Here is a 24140-nt window from a genome sequence, read left to right as displayed (position 1 = left end):
GGGTATCATTCTTGTTATGATACCTTGTTTCATGCTTTATTACGAATCTGTTTACTTTTCTCTGTTTACTATTACTTGTGGGTGTCGTATTTATGTTATGCCATCTTGTTCCATGCTTTACTATGAATTTGTTTAGTATTTCGTGTCTCGAGCCGGGGGTCTATCGGAAACAACCTTTCTACTTCTTTAGAGGTAGAGGTATGGACTGCGTACATCTTACCCTCCTCAGACCTCACTATGTGGAAATACACTGGGTTTGTTGTTGTTGTTGTTTGTTTAATTTTATTATCAACTATACATACTCCTCCTCCAATTATTATTTATTATTACTATCAATATTTGTGCTACTATTACGTAGTACCACTATTATTATTACTAGTTTAGAATACGTGCATTACACGTATATTTTAACTGATCATCAAGGCGTGAATCTTAATATAATCCAAAATAAAATTTTGAATTGGACTACTTAAATCCTAACTAATAAAAATGAAGCTAACACATAGAAAATATTCATAATCTAGAATGGATAACATTATTAGATATAGATTAGAAGTAAAAAGATACTTACATATATTTTAAGTTGGCGAATGAAATTGATGAAACTATTATGCTTGAAAACCTTGGCGGCAACGTGGTGGAGGATTTATTAGAATTTCTAACAATGAAACTATTCTTTTCGCTACTTCATAAAATCACCGTCATGAAAATTTCAATGTTATTTTTTTTTAAATGGGGGTAGGGGAAGGGGAATGAGGGAGGGGATTACAATGTGGTGAATCGAACCTTCACAAAAAAGGTGGAAGTTCAGGTAACTAGCCAACTAAGCTACTAAGTTCCCCTGAAAATTTCAACGTTAGTATCCTATATTAAGAAAATATTGAAGAAAACATGTCAATTAGTAAGAAAAGCAATAGACAACGTTTAGAGAAATAATGCGATAACTGAATCACAATATATAATGGATTGTAATATGCATCAAAAGCAATAAAATACATGTATGAGGCTAAAACAACGATAGACATAATGCTCTCAGACTCCCATCAAACTTAAACCTACTCGAAAAACAAGTCAAAGCATAATTATCTGCTAATTTTCTATCCTAATTTGTGACTTCATACCCTCGTATCTAATACACATGCATAAAAAAAGAATAAATTTTCTAAAATAAATATACTACGGACATGCAACATTATAATTAAATTGTACATTAAAGCTACAACATTATAAAAATATGATTCATAAACAAAAAGAATTTAACTTCTACCCTAATTCGTGACCTCCATACCCTCCTATCTAATGTACCTATATAGAAAAGAATCACAAATTTCTTAAACACAAATAACTACGGGCATGCAAAAATATTAGAACTAAATTGCACATAAAAGTTACGATATTACAAAATTATGATTCACAAATTAAAAAGAATTTAACCTTCTACACTAATCCTTGACCACCACACTCTCCGATCTATTGCACATGTATAAGAAAGATCATAAATTTCTGAAAACAAATATATATCACAGACATGCAATAATATTAAATATAACTTGCAGATAAAAATTAGGATATTACAAAAACTTGATTCATAAATTAGAAGAATTTCGCCTTTAAAACATTATATAATCTAATAAAAGTTACTTTAGATTAGCACGATACCTTACATATTTTAATTAGTTCTTTTATCCTATTTTCTTCAATTCTTAATTATTCATTAAAAAATAAAAGAATTTTAAAATATGTGCCAAGAGAAAAAAATATATTGTAAATTGATATTGGTCGATATGAAAATTTTTCCTTGTAAATCCTTTTTGACTTATAAATTCTATTTAAAATTTTATTTTTATAACCAAAAAAATCCCCTGAAGCCCCAAACAAAACTGCCATCCTTTATACTTTCTATTTTTTTTTTCTAATTTTGGAAATTCATATATTTAAATAAGAAAAGATTTTAAAAGTGAAATTGTAGTCAATTTGATTAATACTTCTCTTAATATATCTTACCATGCATGTTTTTCTTACCATATATTTTAGGACTTTTAATTATAAAAGTTATATTTTCCTCCTATTATATATTTAGGATTTCTTGATTTTAAGCATTATTAGATTAACTCCACGTGCCTCGCACGAGTAACCTTTGATTCTTTAGAATTAACGATTTTATCTATTGCGAAATTTTTTAATGAAGTGCAAAAAGTTCAAATCATTTATCAAAGATCCTTTGCACTTTAATATAATAATGTAAGCATAACATATATTTTATTGTAATCATATATATTTTACCACCAGAAATTTTAAGTCGTTAATGGATCGTCACTTTTGCATTTGTCATGCAATACCTCTTTTTTTTGCTGCTAGAGACTAACAGATATACATCGATTTGAACCATATTTGTAGTACGATTTTTTCTTTCTATATTTAAATTTTTTTCTTATTTTTAAAGTTAAATCTTTAGAAATATTTGATTAATTACTTAAAACTTTTAAAAATTTGGTACTTTTAAAAATTTGATACTTTTTGTATTTTTCTATTCTAACATTTTCATATTTATTTCTAGTTTTTTCAAATCTTCTTAAACGAATGAAAAAGGTATCAGTTGTCACTAAATATGATGACTTCAAATAAGGAAGGGTTTTACTATAAATATTTAGTTAATTTTTAATTCTTAAATATTAGAAAAATAGTAAAAAGACAATTTTTCTTTTAATGAAGAGCTAAAAGTTCAAATAACATTTCTAAGGTCCTTCACTCTTAATCAAGTTTACGGTACGTGCAACGTTTTACATTTACAAAAAAATGTATAAAATTGAGTATAAGAATAAATTATGTTAATAGCAATTAATGTTGAGGATAGGAAAAAAATATATTAATCCAATATTCTAAATTATAAATTTAGATGTTAAAAAATTATACTTAAAATATTATAAGCTAAGTTGTAATCTTTCTCATATTGATATGACAAAAAGTTCATTTAAAATATTTGACCAAAGTTCATACGGTGAACAAATGGAGCATATAAAATTTTACTTGAAGATAAATTGATATACCGGTAGCTCCTGCTCTAATCCAATACCATGTTGCTTCTAGGAAGATTCCATGCGATAATAATGACACTCCTAATGTATTTGTGTCAGTGGAGTTGAGAGGAACTTATAAAATAAAATTCAAGAATAAACTTCAAATCTGAGCTTAACATCTTATTCTTTCAAAACAACAGAAACTTTAGATTACATATGCCCAATGTTGTGTAGTCTTTTAAGAGTTCTTTCTTACTAATACCATAATACTATACCTCTTGATGGTTAAAGCAGCAGGGTGACTCTTGAATTTGTCAAAGGGAACAACAAGCTTATCACCAAGCTTCCTTCCAATATGAAATGATTGAAATGTTCTAAAAAGTTCACACACAGTGATAAACCTACAAGTTTCATCACGAGATGCCCATTATTGCTCTTGAACCTTGATGTCATCTTTTAAAAACACTCGGTAAATGGCATAACAAAAATTTTTACACTTTGGCATGTTCTTTACATGGTTCACAAAGTAAAATGGTGATATCAAGGAATGAATTTAAATGATCATAAAAAAAAAAAGAAAATATTGATGCATCGTAACAACCATTGTCATGTACCTGAATTTTCCTGTCTTTCACAAAAATCCTTGAGAATTGATAACCAAATCACATCTAATAACATGTGCCGATCCAGTGTCCTCAAATCTTTGCAGCAAAACATATACTTGTGTTAATTGCTTGTTAATTGATCAAGTGCTTATATATTTTGCTACATTATGATATATAAATAAAATAATTCCAAATAAATAAATAAATGAAAATGACACTTTAAGATGTCTGTAATGGTTCTGGTTCACTCTAATTCCAACTCTTCTTATGAGTTGTATTCTTTAATTTCCTTCGATCTCAATTGCTCTTTGAAACTGTGTTCTTCAATTTCCTTTGATTCCAACTGTTCTTCTGAGCCGTATTTTTTGACTTCTAAAACTCATACCGAATTCATGCTAAAATTTTTTTTAGTATGTTCAAGTTCATGTAACCCAGTCTCCAGCATCTATAGTTTCTGCATATAAATTTTTTACGTTTAACTTTTGAAAATAATAATCGAGTCAAATTCACACTTCGAACCAAAATCATTTTATAGCAATGCCATTGGGTGCCTTCCTGAAAATATCTTCTTTGATCATAATGGATCAAAGATTGCATTGCATAGTTTAAGCATGTACACCACTTTTTGTTAATGAAATTTTTATATTTCAATCTCTTTGCAATTTGTTGATCAACCCTAAAGTAAAATCAAGGCTTCACAAAAATAAAGTATGTTATTCTCTACAATTTTAGATATACAACTAAAAGATATAAGTTAAGTAGTTAAAGATTATAGAACATATTACTATTAGGATGATCGTTCAAAATAGTTTATTCATGTCCATGATGGCTCTCAATATATACCTCTCCGGTCTGTGTTTGCTGGCATGCTTTAACTGATCTCTCTTTTATGTACTCGATCTAGATTTCTCTGTCTAGTATGTGCATGTGTTGCATCTACAACCTGAGCTATCTCGACTTCTTAATATTTATCTATTTGGTACATATTTTGCACATTTCTATTGGTAGAAATTGTCGAAAAGAGTAAATTAAACTGTTGGCTTCACAAAAGTATGAAACATTTCCTAATCGCAAAGATATTGTATTTCAGGAGCATTGGCTTGATGAGTAGACTAAACAGCTGCAAAGGAAAATCTGGGACAAGTCAAAAGAAGCAAAGCCCATCTAATCTTGTTCCCCTCCCTCGATTTAGCTTTACTTCCAAATTATTTAGCTCTACTTCCAGATTGTAGGGCAGTTTATTTTGCTACAGAGCCCACTACGTTCATGTGACTCAAGAATCAATTGTTCATGTGTTCCAGGATATCATGCTAGCATACATTATAAAGTTGCTAATACAGATGCTCTTATGATCCTATTCTGAGCAAAACCAAGGACATAAAATTTTTTGATGTCTACTTTAACTCTCAATTCATCTATTCTTTTTTACTCTTTTGCAAAAACTTAATATATACATGTGGATATACTTGTAAAGCTCATAGATGCAATGTATTTCACTATAGAGATATTGTATATGTGTGGACACACTTGATATGCTCGTAATAAACCACTTAAATCAATCAAAAGACCGAGCGCGAAAGCAAATCTAAATGATAATATAGTCCTTAGTTTCTTAGATATGAGCAAATCATAACCATGATTGCTAGATGAATGAGCGCAACAACAATATGCAAGTAAAAAGTAACTAAAACTATAGAGCAAACATAAGAACGAAGCTAAAGATTTTTATTGATTGAAAAAAAAGATGAGTCGGGATCAAATGCCCTTATAATGTGGGGGGACTATTTATAGGGTACAAGGACTATCTCTGGCCAATAGGAGAATGCCACCTGCTACTATGTCGTTGGTGAATGCCAACCCAACATTGTGTGCTTGACGCAGTTCAAATGGAGTTGGGTTGCTTATGCACCAGAGAACTCCAATACATTCTCCTTTTGCCTGTCCTTCTATGCACGGTTACCATCATTGGCATTCTCAGGCCATTCCCTTTGCCTGCCCGAGAGTACATCCTCTTATCTCGGGTTTTCCTTGGGACAACACCTATCTTGGGTTGGTTCTAATCTAATCCGATCCGATTTGGTCGAATTTTTACTAATATTATTTTTCTTATACAACGTTATTTACGAAATATTTACTTCTTATTATGCCCGACCATAGTTGAAATAGGTAGCAGTATTGAATTCCTAAGTTGAAATAGGTAGCAGTATTGAATTCCTATACAACCCAACTTGAAATACAAAACAAATAACTAAATATTAGGATTACTTAACGTGAATATTTAATATCATTAAAATAAAAAAATATAGTGAAAAGACGATTACGTTTAGGTGATTTCGAGTTTTCTAGAGACAAATTTAGAAGACAAAATATGTATTTTCCCTTACTAAACTGCATGATAATTGGACTTTAACAACATTCATCATTTTAGTCTTTATATGACTCTATGAGTTATATTTCACATAATTTTCTACATATGAATACAATGCTTCTTCCTCCAATTAGATCCTAACCGTGTATAGTAGCAATGCTAGGCCTTCTAGTTTACAAATCAGCTCAATTTACATTCACTATTATCCATTTATACACAAAGGAAGCATACAAATTGCAAAAATCTCATATTATAATCACCTTCAAGAGTTTCAACCAAATGCCACAAAAATCAAATCAAAGAGGAGATGGGAAAACACCCCGCGCCACCTATTAGATATGGTTTTGGCTTCTCAAAACTAATATACAACTACATAATATAAGATTATATCAAAAGCTAATAATGCTGAGAACTATCAAATATTATTCTACCTGATCTTGCCTAGTATTCTACTTGGATCTCTGCCTCAACTTTCAACATTTCCTCTTCATACACCTTTTTTTCCACATAGCTCTCATGGTGAACCAACTATTATTCATAAGCCGATACAAAAAAATTGTAATAAGTTTTTTTTTTTTTTTTTAAATATAAATAGAAGTAGAGTCATAAACCAAAAAGGAGTCCAATTAGAAAAGCCAGGTTCAACCGGCCTCTTTCAATTTTTTTTAAGAAAATTACGACCCTTTTTTTATGGAAAAGTTATGTATTCAACCCAACAAGGAATTCAACTAAAATTAGAAAACCTTACCATATATTTTTTATATTTATATATATTTATTTTAATAGTGAAAAGACAATTTTGTCTATTAAGTGACCTTTTAATGAAGGGCAAAAAGTTCAAATCACTTTTCTAAGGGGTTTCACACTTTTACTATATTATAGATTATAGATAAGGATGATAAAATACTTATATGAAAAAAAAAGATTCTAATTCAAAGTATAATTCTTTTTATAGAAGTAGATGATTCATAAATAAAAAAAGATACTAATTATTATTATTTGTATATTTCCTAATATTTTGGTCAGCCCTTTTTTTTGTTTAGGAGAAGTCACGTTGTATATTTTCCTCTATTTAGGCTAGACCTTTTTTTAGTATACTAACTAATAATATTTGAGATGGATAGTAATTATTATTTCAGTAGAAATTTGAATATTTCCATATATTTCTGCCTTTTTTTTTTGAAAAGTCAACAAAAAAAATCAATAAGGACCTTTTTGTTAGGAGAATTCACATATCTTTTTTTGACGAAAAAAACTCACGAATCAAAAGAAACATTACCATACAATTAAGAATTCATCTATAATAAGAAAATCATTTTCATTTAAATAATATATAATTATTTCAGAAAAAAATAAAAAGACGATTTTGTCTATTGTTGAGCCTTTTAATGAAGGGTGAAAAGTTCAAACAACATTTCTAAGGCCCTTCACACTTTTAATATATTAGAGAAAGAGATTATTATTATGTAAATAAACTCTCTCTCTATCTATATGTATATATACACATATATATACAACAACAACAACATACCCAGTGTATTCCCACTTAGTGGGGTTTGGGGAGGGTATATATATATATAAATATATATATATAATATAATTTTATAAGATATAGGTTTGAAAAAGTAAGAATCTATTAGAACTCTTCAATTCTGGGTTTCTATTTATTAAGATAATACAACAACAACAACAATAAACCCAGTGTATACCCACAAAGTAGGGTTTGAGGAGGGTAAGATGTACGGAGACCATACCGCTACCTCCGAAGAAGTAGAGAGTCTGTTTTCGATAGACCCCTACTCGAGATACATAACAGTAACAAGGGGATGAATGACACAACAGAAAATCCATGATAAGAAATACTGTCACTAGAAAACAGAGAAAATACGACATACGATAAGTAGGGCAACACGAAAGAGAGAAAATAAGAAGTATGCAAAAAAAAAATATGAAGGACACCTACCTAGTTGTAACATACTCGCACATACCAAAGACACCTAAGAATACTAATATTCCTAAGATTACTAGCCCAGCAACACAAGGTCTTACCTAACCGCTTGCTACACCCCACACACTCACACTAGCTTTCTACCTTTATCCGCGACCTCCATACCTTCCTATCTAGGGTCATGTCCTCAGTAAGCTGAAGCTGCTCCATATCATGTCTAATCACCTCCCTCCAGTATTTCTTTGGCCTACCTCTATTCCTCCTGAAGCCATTTAAAACTAGCCTCTCACACTTACAAATTGGGGCATCCGTGTCCCTTCTCCTCACATGCCCAAACCATCTCAGGCTTTCTTCCCTCATCTTGTCCTCCACTGAAGCCACTCCCACCTTCTCCCAGATAACTTGATTTCTAACTCCGTCTCCTATAATAAGACCATACATCCAAAGCAACATCCTCATTTCTGCCACCTTCAATTTTTGGATGTGAAAGTGCTTGACTGGCCAACACTCCGCTCTATACAACATGGCCGGCAGACTGCCACTCTATAGAATTTACCTTTAAGATTAAGAGGCACCTTCTTATCACACAACACTCCCGAGGTGAGCCTCAACTTTATCCAACTTGCTCCAATACGCATAGAAACATCCTCATCTATCTCCCCGTTCCCCTAAATCGTAGACCAAAGATACTTAAAACTATCCCTCTACAAACTTCCTGGGCATCCAACCTCACCACCACTTCTTCTCTTACCTCAAGTCACTAAACTTGCATTCCAAATACTCCATCTTGGACCTACTCAACCTGAACCCCTTAGACTCAAGGGTTTGCCTCCAAATCTCCAATTTGTCATTCATAACCCTCTCCATCTCATCAATCAAACATACACCAAGAACCTCGCCCTGAATACTCTGTGTCAAAATGTCCATCGCCAATGCAAATAACAAGGGACTAAGGGTCGAACCCTGATGCAACCCTGTCTTGATCGGAAAATGCTCAGAGTCTCCTCCCGCCATCCTCACCCGGGTCTTCCCTCCATCGTATATATCCTTAATAGCTTGGATGTAAGTTACTAGGACCCCTTCACCTCCAGGTATCTCCACAGAACCTCCCTCGGGACTTTATCATATGCCTTTTTTAGGTCGATGAATACCATGTAAAAATCTCTCTTCCTTTCTCTATACTGCTCCACTAGTCCCCTTACCAGGTGGATTGCCTCTGTCGTTGAGCGACCAGGCATAAAACTAAAATGATTCTCCAATATGGACACTACCCTCCTCAACTTCTCTCAACTAATCTCTCCCAAATCTTCATAGTGTGACTCAAGAGCATAATAACCCTATAGTTGTTGCAGCTCTGAATATCACCCTTGTTATTATATAATGGGATCATGTACTCCATCGCCAAGCCTCAGGTATTCGCCAAGCCTCAGGTATTCTCGCAGTCTTGAAAATGCTGTTCAATAAATCAGTCAGCCACCTTAAACCTGCCCCACTAGCATACTTCCAAAAGTCCCCTGGGATCTCGTCAGACCCCGTCGCCCTACCCCTCTGCATCCTATGAATAGCCTCTCTTAGCTCCTCAACCTCAAAATACCTATAGCAACAGAAATCACGACTCTCCTCTGAGTACTCCAGCTCTCCTAACTCAACACTTCTGTCCCTCTCCTTGTTCAAAAGGCTATGAAAGTACTTCTTCCATTTCTGTTTAATGTGAGCATCCTCCACCAAAACACTATCATCATCCCCCTTAATGCACTTTACTTGATCGAGGTCACGAACCTTCTGATCTCTAGCCTTAGCCAGCCTATACAACTTCTTTTTCCTGCCTTTCTCTTCTAAACCCTCATATAAGCTCTCGAACGCTGCTGACTTAGCAGCCATAACTGCTAACTTTGCCTCCTTCCTAACTACTTTGTAACCCTCCCTATTCACCCGCTTCTCCTCTTCGTCTTTACTCTCAATCAATAATAATAATATTATTTATTAAGATAATATTTTTTAAAAAAAGGATAGGGTATTTCAAATTCAAATATTTAATCTTTAAATTCAAAAATTTTATTACAATGTTTATAACCTTGTCCTAAAAACTACCACGTGGCTTTCTATTGTGCTACCACTTGACTTCTTATGGTGCTTTTAGTTTTGCTTTATATATATATATATACTAGTATACATTCCCGTCACTACAAGAAAAGTGTTGATTACATGGGGATTTTCATAGGTATAATATAGAAAAATCCCCATGTAATTTGATTACCTATGAATTTTCCTTCCAATTGAAATCAGATGGAAAAACCTTCGTAGGTAACTGTTACTTGGGAATTTAGAAATTCCCTAGGTAATTTACTTGGGAAAATAGATCCGCATGTACATTACTTTTGAATTTTTCTACAATTAACTATCAAAAATTTGCAAGAGTTTTTTGGTAGAATTTCATACGAAATGGAATTTTCATAGAAAAAATTTGGCAAGTAGTTCCCTATAAAGATCTCTAACTAAACTCGTAGGAAGTTTGGAGGTGAAATTTTCTAATTAACAAAAGAAAATTACTTGCAAATTTTTATGCTAAAATCTCACAAATAATTCTTATGAAAAACTTCAAGTAAATTTGCAAGTAATAAATTATCACAATTTTTTTATGAATATTTAGCATGTACAACCCCATGGAAATTCCCAAGCAATAATTCACATGCAAATCGCTAGGTAAATGTTACAATTAGAAAAGGATGTATTTGAAACCTATAGTAGTTTTGAAAAACATCATTCAACACAAGTCTAATGTAAATCATTAAAACTAACAAAAAACCATAATCCATAACATCCTCATCAATAGTATACTAACCAAAAACCATAATCATTATCATCCACATCAATAGTGTATGATTCTTAAATGATCAAAAATAAAATATTTTAAATCTGAATCCTCAATGATACTTTCAGCCATGTCAATCCTGATCGTGCCACTTTGATTCACATATCACGATCAGAATTACTTTCAATCACATTATTAGAGTCGTCATCACTTTCATCCTGATCATTAGCTTAACTATTTTCTTGAGATGATTCCTTGTATACATGTTTTTTAATAGATCAAATTCCTTCCTCATCCTCTTAATTTTTGTCGTTCATTCTGCAACTGAGCATATAAATTAGCATTTGAAGCATTTACCTGAGCCTTGACCATCTCATCAATTTCTTATGGCAAAGTGGATATTGATTACTTAGATGCCTTTATAGTTCTACCCAAGGAGCCAAGACCTTTGATTCTTTCCTTTTTATTTCCACCAACAGATTGTACCCAGATATCCATTTCACTTAATAAAGATTGACCAGCTGAATTAGTTTCTTCATTCGCAGCTAATGCACTTCGAGCAACTAATCTTTCTTGTTTCTTTCTTTCAAATTCATTCTGTACAAAAAATAGGTTATTTGAAATCATATATAATGCCAATAGAACATATATTATTAAATTAATATCTTTGGTCTCACAATATACCAAAAAATAGATATGTAAAAATAATAACAAAGAAGCAATATAAAATAATAAAGGCAGCTCTTTTCTCTACTATATGTATCTTCAAACAATTATGACATAGGATTAGTGTATGCATGGTTACACTTACCTTTCATTTAGACACAAAAATACAACAATGAATCATAGCTAAAACAAAATGTAAAAGTTACAGGGCTAATGTGCCACTACATGAGGAGTTGGCTAAAAGAATAGCATGCATTAGCATTACCAAATAGTAAGATATACTAAAGCTATGCATCTGTGTATATCAACAGGTTTATTTTATTTAACTAAAGCTTTGTACAAGAAAATTTTATGTTCCAGTTGAAAGTTCCTAGTATAACATTTCTGTGTATATCATTCGATTTATTTGATTTTTAAGGTTAAGTTTTCAGCAATAAAACTATGTCTCTGTACCTGCTTTGAGATTTTAGTAAGTAAAGGTTTGATACTTAGTTTATTTGCTCAGAAGCTATATTAAAGTATTGATTGTCTATTATTGTATGGCTAATAATTATGGCTTTATGTCAGCTATGACATTTTCCACAAACATAGCTACTTGTATGCACTGCATAAGAGTAATCACAAACACAATAACTTTTGTATAATTATCTATGCATGAGATCAACAAAGACTAGAATTTTTTTGTTATTTCTAGTCTCATTTTTATACATAATTTTGATGCAAGAATGTTCGTGTCACATGAGTACCACCGAGATAGAATCATATGAGGATTCTAGCTACCTCCACTCCAACAATGTACAAATAACAAAAGTCTAAGATTCCTATGCAACTGCAAAATAAAAGTTTCAAGAAAAAGTATCAATCAATGTACAAATAGTCTAAGATTCCTATGCAAAAGCTTCAAGAAAAATTTGGAACACAAAATTTGAAATTTGAAACACATGAGGAGTTTTCAAGTTCTTTGTAATTTTAGTCATGAAACCTCAATATTATTTTCATGTCCAAACACACAACTTCAACTTCTAAATATCCTTTCTCAACCTTAACTCTAAACTACTCCCTCTGTCCCAATTATGTGGCATACTTTTCTTTTTTATTCGTCTAAAAAAGAATGTCATATTTTCTTATTTAGGTACTATTTAATAGCATCATTTCTATGAAAACAAAGCCCTGTAGTTACCTCTCACATGAAGTAAAGAGATCTGTGAGGATGTACATATCAAGGCAAAATATTCACAAAGATAAAAATGCTGAACCTACTGAGTTTGAGGAGTCTGTTGCACAGGCTTTCTTTGATCTGGAAAAAACCAACCAAGAGCTGATATTTATGTATTCCAACACCATCTCTATAGTATTTTTTTGGGGGGTTGGGGTTTAAGGATTAATAGCTTCTTACTCATTCTTATCAGGTTTCCTATTTTTTTTCCATTGCGAACACCTATGTATGTTCAATCGGGTTTTTCTCTAAAATTTAATATTTACCGTTGTCGTGGTACTTCGAAGGTAATTAATTCATGAATATTTGTGTATTTCCCATTCTGTATCACTTAGAGTAATGGATTTGAATAAGGATAACTACATGGGAGTGAAGGAAGAAATGAGATTTGTCATAACCCGAGGCTACCCCTAGTCGCAAAAATAGTGCTTACGGCCACAAGTGATCACAAGCTAACTCATGAGTTGGTACCTACTGTGAGCACTGAATATCATAATAATAAAGGACATGCACTAAAAACAACTGATAAATCCATAATGTCAGACTACTGAAAATACGATAAAGTCATAAGTCTATAACGTCTGATAAAATACTGAAACATAATAATAAGATTGATAAACTGACTATCTAAATGTCTAAAAAGCCTCTAAACTAACTGAGGAGTTGATGGGACAGGCCCCAACTGACTCCAACTGACTAACTGGACAAAAATACAAAAATAATTGAATAAACACAACAAATCATCGATAGATGATGACTCACCACTATTGCTACTGCTGAAGCACTGGACTGTCTAAGTACAGTCAGAAAACTAAGCGTCCGATCTTATAATATAAGACATCATAGCGCAAAGAAGAGTATGCGGTCATTACTTTGAATGTATTGGTATATGCAATAAGGATAAGCTGAAATATATAAGGTACTGTACATGCAAAATAAGGACTAACTGTATAGCATGAGATAACTGAACATGAATGCATGGAAACTAAAATATCCGAGAATGCAAGACTAAGCATAAATATATATATTTCTAAAATAATCTGTAAACCAAAATATTAAAAATCTGATAGCTGAATGACTGGTAATCTGTATGCTTTGGTCAAGCAAACCTAAACTAAATTCTAGACTTAATACTACACTGAGACTGTGGGAGGTATCATCTAATTGACATGCCCGAATCTGAGCTAATCGGGGTCTAACCTGTAACCCCAGTTGGAAGGGTGTCAGTACCGTGCCATGGGTACTAACACTGGCTATGTAGATCCACTAAACTGGTGTCCCAACGGACTAAGGAGTCACCCTATACTGGCAGGAAACTTATGTGATAGGTGTCAACCCTAAACTGGTAGGAAGACATCTCAAGCCTCCGCTCACTACATAGTTCTGTAACTCAAAGATTGCTACTAAGGGCCAAACCCTAAACTGGCAGGAATGCCCTCATCTATGGGTTCGCTCGGTGCTTAATCCCATTCCCAACTGAATGACACTATTTACTGGACTGAACTAAGCTTAACTGAGCAAACAATTGATTATAACAACTAACTGAGACAATGCTTATAATTTATCTAAAATCATTCTGAAGATACTTAAATTATGTGAACAACTAGGTATCGGGTATTCATAACCCACCAACACTGAATGAAAATAACAATAACGACATATAAATCTTTAAAATCCATGGTAGGGGATCATTGCTCAAAAACCCAATAATTAGACATTTCATCAAACACATAAGAGTCATGAATTTAAAAATGGTAATGGGTAAAACATACAAGGATAACATTATTACAATACTAAAACCATAAATTAGGTATTTCAATATGAAGATTTCAATATTCAAAACATGTAATGGCTCATCCCATCAAAAACACTTGTAAACATAACTCAAAATCAAAATCAATAATAGCTTCATGGAGATAATTCAACTTGAACATGTAAAAGCTCATAATTTAAAACTAAAAAGGGATTCTTGAACTCCATGGGTTAAAAAAACCCATATATGAACATCACACATACCTTAATTATCGAATTTATGATGATTTTGTGGATTAGAAACTTGAGATTTGCAATTGCTTGAGAATGGGTTAGGGTTTGTTCTTGAGAAAGGGGAAGGATTTCTTGAGAGGATTAGTGATTAAAAGAGCAAATAATGCTCTTTAGGAACCTAAATTTCATGTTATTGACTGATTGGGTGAAGGGAAAAGACCCAAATAACTTTAAAATGCCAAAAATCAGAAGTTAGCCGCGATGAAGGGTGAGGCACGGGCTCCAGACCGCTGTAATAGAGGGCGCGACATGGGCTCTGACGTGCGGTCTGGAGCGGTGCACTGGAGCTTGCGGCGTGGGCTAATCCCGGTGCTGCCACTGTTTTGGGCTTTCAAACATACCCTTACGCTCGTCCAAAAATTTTAAAACTCACTCGAGATGTACTTTTAACATCCCCAATCATGAATCAACTCAAAAATCAAAGTTCTGAGGCCGGAAAGACCAAAAATAAAATCATCAAAGTTCAGGGGTCTTGGAAATGACTAAGCCCCCAATACTTGGCCAAATTTTCTAGTTTTGGACCCCTTAACATGCAACTGAGAGTTGAAATTAGTAAGACTTTTATAGGGTACCACAAGATTCCCATTTGATGATTCAAGTATCATAATAAAAGTTTACTTGATGCATTAATTTGCTACCATCTTCATTGATATTTTATTAAATACCAATCTATGGACTTTTTGCTTTGATGAATCTAGGTTTGATATGAGTGGGTCTGACTTCTCCCAGCTCATTCAGTGGTCGATCATATTGGGTTGGCTTGAAAGATTTTTCTTATCACATTTACTCTAAGACCTCATTTAAATTACTCGCCCCCTTCCCCTCCATACACACATTGACAACAAAGAACCAAAAAAGAAAACACTTGTAGTTCAATATTTTCTTGAAAATTTTATCATCATAGCTGCACAATCTCAAAAAGAATCACAAAGAATAGTTAGCTAACCGCACCCCTACACACACTAGAGAACTAGAAAAGAAAATACTAAAATTTCAAACCTTTCTTGAAACTTTCATTACCATAGCTGCACATGCACAATACCAAAATGAATCACAGAAAATAGTAGCCCCACTCACCCTTACGCCGCCGCACACCCACCTTATACCCCCACTAACCCCAATACATGCATACACACAGTGAAGATATATATAAGAAAGAGTGAAGGTCCATGCATTTCTTGAAACTCTTATCACATAGACACACAATTTAAATAATAATAACATACCCACATACAACATTGTTTCAAGAATCTTACTTTTTCCTTCTAACAACCATATTCTCAAACCCCCTTAAAAAGAACTAAATTTTTGGGTTCGTCTAGTCTTCCCACATAATTAACAAAAGAATAGAGTGAACAAAGACTTACATAAGTATCTTCAACTTTGTCATTCACCCAACTTTTATCCCTTTTCTTGCGATGAGTTTGAAAATAAAACTCTAAAAGTGAAGGATCTTTTCTAGTAGCTTCTTTCTATAATCAAAGAAAGACATATATATGTTATTAATACTAAATATAATATTATTTTATTGAATGAAATATGTTTAAGAAGATTGATAATTACCATTCTCTTATAGATCAATCGATGAGGTATACAACCACTAGTATGAAGTGATGCACCAACATTTACGATTCTTTTTATTTTGTTCGAACTTTTTCTTGAATGTAGAAGACTCCCAGTACTCCTTCATTTACTTGAATACTGTATCACCCATCCATAATGGATTTAGAGGTAATTTTTCCTAATGTCTTGAAAAATTTGAGTCATTCTTGCAGCTCCCATTATGTTAAAATTATGCCATATAGCATCGTTATAGCATGGAAGCCATTTAAATTTCTTTTGCATATATCAAATGAATATTATATTAGTCAAATAGTCCCACACTTATATTTAAATATGAACCATAATTTATAAATCTTTTTACCTTGAATTCTTCAAACCACATTTGATGAGTAGATTCTAGAAACTTCTTCCATGAAGGTCTAGCCAATTCAAATTTAGTATGAATGCAACTAGCAATACCATCAATAACTATCTTGTGAGGATAAAACCTACATAAAATAGTATTTATTAAACATATGCACAGCTAAATAGTACACCTAATTATATGTAGTTTTATAGGTTAGTCCCATTACCCATCATCTTCAAGTACAGTCCACATTTGATGATGATCATCTGTATTGTCAACTATAGTAGATGGGGTGATTGGAGTCCTATTGGCCATTGGTGACATCAATGGTTCAAATTCTTGATTTATAGGTTGGGAATGATTAAATTAAAGTTGAGATTCAATGTTAAGAGGCTAGGATTGATTGATATCAAGACTAGGTTATGGTAAATAAGGCCCATTTACATGAAGTGGACTAGTATGAGAATAAAGGGTTTGTGATGGTATTATGGGAGGCACAACATTATTTTAGTTGACTTCAGGATTAGGTTGATGCAAGAGAGAGTTCTTGACATAAAGTGAACTTGCATGAGATTGAAGGGATCGTGATGGAGTTATGGGAGGTAATTAAACTGTATGTCGCTCTGCTGTATATATATTTCTTTTACTTGACTTTCCTCCTTTACTATTAAATTATCTACCTTTTTTACATCCTACAGTTGACATCTGCAAAAAATAAAGAATAAGAAATAAAAATATTAGTGATAAGCATTTTCGCTGATAATGAAATAGATATTAATATAATTTGGACATAGAACTGGAAACTTTCATTAACTCTCTCTCTCTCTCTCTCTCTCTATATATATATATATATATATATTATTCCTCCATATTCCTTCTTAAATTGAATTTTAAGCTTATGAAATGACTATTAGTCTCTAAATTATAGATGATAACTTCAGTTCATCATTAGTTGCATAGTATAGTTCATACCATTTTTTAATAGTTGAAAGAAATTCATACACCACTAATTTACAAACATAAATAAATGGAAATCAATGATGATAAGACAAAGTAAAACAAGAATATTTTGTTCAATTTAACAGATGGCAGATTATGAAAAGTCATAGATCAAAAAAGATACAAATACTTGATAAGGGCCTTAGTGATATAAAAATCACAATATCTCAAATCAAATATAGTATTGTACATAAGAAAAACAAACTAATATTCTCAATCCTCATCATCTTCATCTTCGTCCTTTTCTTGAGTAAGATAGTGATCTTGTGAATCATGACTATAAAAAATATCTTTCTCTTTGTTTGATGACTCCGCCTGCTCATCTTCTTCACTTGTTGTCTCCTCATTATCTTCCTCTTCTTCGCTTGGTTTATCTTTATCTTTCTCTTCAGTTAAATCATGTTTATTTTCATTTACAACAACTTGAAATCTACTTCCATTATCCTCTTCACCATCAACTTGGTCATCCCATAAGCTATCAATTGGGTCTTCCTCTATTATTGTACTAACACGTGATTCCTTCTTTGATAAGCAACTTCTAAATTGTATCTTGTATCTAAAACTCCTATTGGCTTTGTCTTTATAACTACCCATCAATCAACCTTATTTCTTTTTCTTTTAGGATGATTTGCATAATAAACTTGAGTTGTTTGGGATATTTTATGCTTATAAGTGATATGCTCATAGTGTCTATTTATATACTTTATTTTCTTCTTTGCTCAGTTGGCCTATAATACCTACTAAGTATAATTGGACCGTACTCATCCTTGTTGTACTATTTTGGTATAGATTCATGTACGAGTGTGTCATGCAACAATTGAGTTTAGGCGGTGATTTGATACATCCAAGGTAGTGGCCTCTCTATGCTTCCAATGTTAACTTCCTCTCCTATCCTATCTAGTTTATATCTTGTTATCTATTCAAAGACAGACTTGCGTTCCTTTTTAAATTATCAGTTGTATTTTTAGACTTTGAGTGTATGTAGATAGGGATGGTTTTGGTTTTATTATTGTGTAGACTTTAGTTATCTTCTTGCATGTATGGTTTGACTTCTTTCTAGAAGTCTTGCCTTAAGATTTATGTTGTGATTTTATTTGTATTTTAGTTTGGGTGATTTGCTTACTTGTCAAGGCTTAGGAGCGATAAGTTTCATCATGACTCAAGTTCTTGGATCATGACAAATTGATATCATAGCAGCCAGGTTCATTAGTCTCACTAGTGTAAGAATAGGGTGTCTAGCATAGTCTCGCAGATTAGTACATTTATGTCCATATCTATCTTCGAAAGATTATAAGATATATTTTAGGAAAATTCCCTTGTTTTGTTCCTTATTGTGTAGGTTTTTCCATACCCTATATTCTAAACTGAGTTTCACTCTTTGCTATACAGTTTGTGAGGACTAGACCCAGTGAGACTAGGGATATAGAGCTGACACCCGAGGAGAGAGACCAGTCTAGGGGACAAGGTAGGGTCATAAATAAGTTCGAGGTAGAGTGTGGTCATGGGGATCATCCTCTTTTAGAGGTAGTAATAGGGGATCTCCCCTAAGCTCAAGGTTGAGCATGTTAAAGATGTGAGACCCACTCAGGTTCGACAGAGTTCTTTCACCCTAGTCTTGAAGGGTTTATTGATTTGTTTGCTGACTTATTTGGAAGGTGTTCCCCTAAGTGCAACTGGTATTCCTCCAGCTCTAAGCGTTGTACCTCCATCTATGCCAGTGTCTGCTTATAGCGTGTCTTTAACTCTGAGTGTGATTTCTTCATTGGTACCGACATCTACTTATGATTCCACAGGCTCCAAGTGTTTCTCATCCTTCTGTGCTAGCATCCAAGTATGATATTCTGCGTATACGGGTTCAACCTTTATCTATTTTACCTCCTCGGATAGGATCATAGCCTGCCAGATTCACCATGCCTCCTTTTTCTTTGGGTTCTATTATATTTTCTCAGGATCACAAAAGGTTTGAGAGATTTATTCCCTTGGGTTCACCCAAGTTTGGTGGTGTTTTGGGTGTGGATGCCCATAATTTCTTGATTGATTATCGATAGAAGTTGTATAACCTTGTATTTTTTGAGTCACATAGAGTTTCCAACACTACCTACTAGCTGGGGGATATATCTAGAGATTGGTAGAGGTCACTTATTAGTTGCAGACCTCTTGATTTGCTAGAGATAACTTGGGATCAGTTTGTTGAGGCCTTTTTGGATTAGTTTGTGCCATTCAGTTTAAAGGATCAGATGAGAGACAAGTTTGATCACCTAAAAAAGGGCTCCATGACTGTTGCTGAGTGTAAGGCATACTTTCATGCCTTGTACAAATATTCTATTGCCGATATTTCTAGTATTGCCATTGAGTCTAATAAGATTTTGAAGTTTGTGAAGGGTCTGGATGTTTCACTTCAATTGGCTACTTCCTAGATGGTAGTGTCAGTGGCATCATGATGATGTACAAACAACACCTCCTTTTAGATGATAATACGATCGTTGTCAAAATATAGTAACCCAATTAAGGTTGGGGTCGAATCCCAATGGTACATGTGGAATTGCACATCTCATCAGTTTTAGTCAATGGGTAGAACATAGGAGTATCCTCAGTTGTATTCAATTGCAGATCTCAACAGTTGTAATGTCGCAGCATAGTGTTGGTTATCTTGACTACTCAAAATTTATCAAGATACCCATAGGAGTATCCTCCATGGTCATCAATACAATCAATCACCGAAACTATCCTCATGTCGATTGGATGCTTCATTGAATTTTAGATGTTGAATATAACCTCCTAATCGTTGACTCTAAATTTTAGCTCACTTTTATCCATGTCAACTATAGCTCTACTTGTGGCCATAAATGGTCTTCCTAATATAATTGGCATCTCAGTGTCAACCTCAGAGTCCAGGATGTTAAAGTTAGTTAGAAAGATAAAGTTATCCACCCTCACATCATATCAAATGATATTTCCATAGGCTTCTTCACTATACGGTCATCCATTAACAACCGCATCAAAGTTGGTTCTGGAGGGTTCAATACCAATTGCTTGTATACAATCAATGACATCAAATTAATGTTATCCCCTAAATCACAATGGCTCTGGAAAATCGGGATGACCCAATAGTGTAGGTTATAGTGAATGCTCTGAGATTACCCTTTTCTATTCCAAAGACCTAGCATGACTGCACTACAGTGGTCCACACCGTTAATATCCTCAATTTTTGCTCATTTCTTCTTTGTGACCAATTGTTTTATAAACCTGGAATATCTAGGCATCTGCTCTAACTCCTCAAGAAGAGGTATGTTCAAGCTCAATTCTTTCAACATCTTAATAAATTGCTTAAACTTACCTTCTTCTTTCTTTTGCCTGAATCTCCGAGGGTAACGTGGGGGTGGTCTCAGAATTAGTCTAATTTTGGCTCAATGACCGGACTATTACCTTTGTCTTCAGAAGCTTTACCTTTATGTTACCTTTCCGGACTCACTAGCGGATGTATCATCATCAACATCTTTTGCAGTAGGACATGGGGGATCTATAGTAGTGATACCACTCCTCGTGGTAATAGCAGGTACATAACCATTATTTTTCAAATTTTACACCATGTTGCTCAGATGGGTACCTGGTTTCCTTTGGTTTAGAATTGCTGACATTTGCCCGAACTGGTGCTCCAACTGCTTGATATCAATGGCATGTGACTCGACCTTCTGAGTCAACCCTAAAATGTCGGCCTTAATCTTCTTAAGGTTGATCTCTTTATTTTCTTGACCCTTCACCAGTTTAGCCAACATTTCTTCCATTCTTGATTCTACATCTCGTCTGCCATGTGGAATATACCTATCTCCCTTCTCTCTATAGTCATCATTATTTCTCCAATCAATATTTCCCTCTCCACTATAGTCCCTATATCTGTCATAGTAGTTTTGACCTTTGTTCCCATGCCCTTGGGTTCAGAAACCCGCCAACTGATGATCCAAATAATTTGCTTCCTCCTCTACTTCTGATTCATAAGCTTTGGAGGATGACCCCTATGTAGCTACTTAATTCACTTTCTCATAAGTCGCTGCTGCAAGCTGCTTTGCTAGTACCTTCAGATCAGTTCTTAGCAACATAATCTCTTGCGCTACTGTGTCATCAACTACTTTTTGGTCGCAGGAGGCACCAATAGCATAAGTTTCAGACCCCCTCCCAGCCTCTTGAGTTTGACACCCTTGGTTAGTGAGTGAGATCTGATCTAACATCTCTGAAGCTGCCTCCCAGTGCAGTCTCATAAAAGCTCCTCCAGATATGGTGTCTACCATGGCTCTGGAGCTGATGGTCAAGACTCTGTAGAATATCTCTAGTAAGCTCGTCCCTGATAACTAATGATTGGGCACTATACTAAGTTTCTCTTAAACCTGAACCATGCCTCATACATAAATTCTAACTGTAGCTGGCTAAAATTATAAATGTTGTCCTTAAGCCATAACATCTTGGATGGAGGAATGAATCTGTTCAAGAATTACTTGTGCAACTCATTCCATATAGTGATAGAGCCTCTTGGAAGTTCCCCTAACCATAAAGTTGCTTCTCCTGTAAGTGAGAAGGAGAAGAACCTCAGTCTAAGTGCTTCCTGAATTTCCCTTGGATTTGTATGCAAACTACAGATCCTAATGAAATTGGCAAGGTTCCTTTACAGGTAGACCTGCAAACATACTCTTTAGATTTAAAAGCTGGATCATTGTGCTCGTGATGTCAAACTTGATGCCTGGGGGCAAAAAAAAGGAACAATGGCTCCCGTCTTTGTCGGCTCAACATATCCCAAGTATTTTTCATCATCTATATATGGCTACACATACTAATATGCTGAGATTACTTGAACACGAGCACCTCTAGTTCTATTCTGATTCCCATCAAGTGTTGCTCAGCGGTCTGCTGCTTGTCTCTGCTCAGCTAGCTCTGTTGTAATACCCCGTAATTTTTCTTAGCTTGAAATCGTCTCAAGAATGTTAGAAGCTTGTTTTAAAATATGAATCCACTTTTGTACATATGGTATTTTAAGATTTTCACTTTTTGTTACATGGGAAATTAAATTAGCTTTCCAACGATACCAATTTCATCAAAATCCAATATCAGAGGAGAAAGTTATGGCCGAAATACAGAAGGCAGTAAAACCACCCAGGTGCGATGGTGAGGCCGACAGACCATCAGACTAGCGACGGACCATCGCCCATGACCATCACAGTGAGGCAGTGAGACTACCTTCTGCCTAGGAGCAGCGGCCCAAGCCGATGGACCGTTGGACTAGAGACGGACCGTCGCAAGGGAAATAGTAAGGCCACCTTCTGGATAAGGTACGATGGGCAGGTTGACGGATCGTGGAACTTACAATGGGCTGTTGCCTAAGTCGTCACAGCCAAGGCAGTGAGACGTAATTCAGGTCCATGTACGATGGTCGAAACGACGGACCATCGAGCCAGCGTTGGACCATCGCACGAGCTGTCGCAGGTCCTGTTAAGTTATTTTTAAGTCATTTTTTTGGGGTATTTTTGGTATTTTACCACCCGTTTATATACCAAATTATATCTGACCTTAGCTTATTTGTTCATCATTCTTTCCCAACAACAAAATTAGGGTTTTATCTTTAACATTAATCTCCAAGAACAAAATCTAAATTTTCTTCAAGAACTAAGAGATTCAAATTCTTCAAGTTCAAGAACTTCAAGAAACTCAACCCAGGTATGCATAGTGTTCATTCATGGACTCCTTTCATCCATGAAACCCAAGAATATATTTTCAAAGTTTAAGTTTATGGATATTCTTTATGAATTTCATGATTGGGCTGGTCTTGTTCATGTTGTTAATGAGTAATTAAATTCTATTCCATGTTGGGGGATAAATTTTATGTGGATTTGATTAGTATAGATGTAGATTCATGTAAATCTATGACTAAACCCTTGAATGATGAAATTAGAATTGAATCATGATGTTTAATTATTGTATAATGTTGTTTACACATATTATGCCTACCATGTGTTTGATTAAATGCCTAGATGAAGGAAAATGCCCAACTAACATGATATCATGAAATCCCTATGTATGTACAAGTTTATGCAGATCACTTGTTTGATGAAATGCTTCAATAAATGTATTATGGATTATGATGTTAGTCATGTATTCAAGGTAGACATGTTTTGTCAGTTTCTTTCTATCGAGTCCTGGGGGTACTTGTACTCGAAATATATGTGACTAGAGCCAGTCATGTTTCTATGATACTCTCAGTCAAGCTATGATCCTTAGACTTCAGACAGTCTTATGACTCAGTAAATCTCCATGATCTCATGAACTCAGTAAGTTGTCAGATATCAGTAGTATTCCGTCAGTCAACAAAAGTCAGTAACTCAGTCCCTATTCAGTTCAATAAATCATGTTCAGTGTCTATTTAGATGGGGGTAGAAATTAGCACCGAGTGAACACAAGGATGGGAACTCACCTGTTATATGAGAGTATTATTCTTAGAAGCAATCCTTGTGTTTTAGAACTATGTAGCTAGCATCGGTTGAGACATCATAGCCCGCTATATGAGGGTA

At 34.0% G+C, this 24140-nt stretch overlaps 1 protein-coding gene and 1 long non-coding RNA gene across 2 annotated transcripts in view; one reads left to right on the top strand and one right to left on the bottom strand.

Annotated features, from left to right (window-relative positions):
• LOC124885631 overlaps positions 1 to 5087 on the top strand; it is a 21087-nt gene extending 16000 nt beyond the window's left edge. Inside the window, exon 2 of the long non-coding RNA XR_007042952.1 lies at positions 4713 to 5087. This is a non-coding gene — a long non-coding RNA (uncharacterized LOC124885631). The remainder of the gene's footprint in view (positions 1 to 4712) is intronic.
• A 12712-nt stretch (positions 5088 to 17799) lies between these two features.
• Positions 17800 to 21371, bottom strand: LOC107856893 (prothymosin alpha-like). The gene is made up of 3 exons (XM_016701861.2): positions 21194 to 21371; positions 21045 to 21106; positions 17800 to 18108 (listed from the first exon to the last, which is right to left on the bottom strand). Exons 1-3 carry the CDS (start codon positions 21369 to 21371, stop codon positions 17800 to 17802), a joined length of 549 nt encoding a protein of 182 aa, XP_016557347.2.
• Between the last annotated feature and the right edge of the window lie 2769 nt (positions 21372 to 24140).

Source organism: Capsicum annuum, chromosome 7, assembly GCF_002878395.1.
Source record: "Capsicum annuum cultivar UCD-10X-F1 chromosome 7, UCD10Xv1.1, whole genome shotgun sequence".
Taxonomy (NCBI): domain Eukaryota; kingdom Viridiplantae; phylum Streptophyta; class Magnoliopsida; order Solanales; family Solanaceae; genus Capsicum; species Capsicum annuum.
Note: the sequence above shows the minus strand (reverse complement) of the source record. Positions and strands in the feature narration are given on the sequence as shown.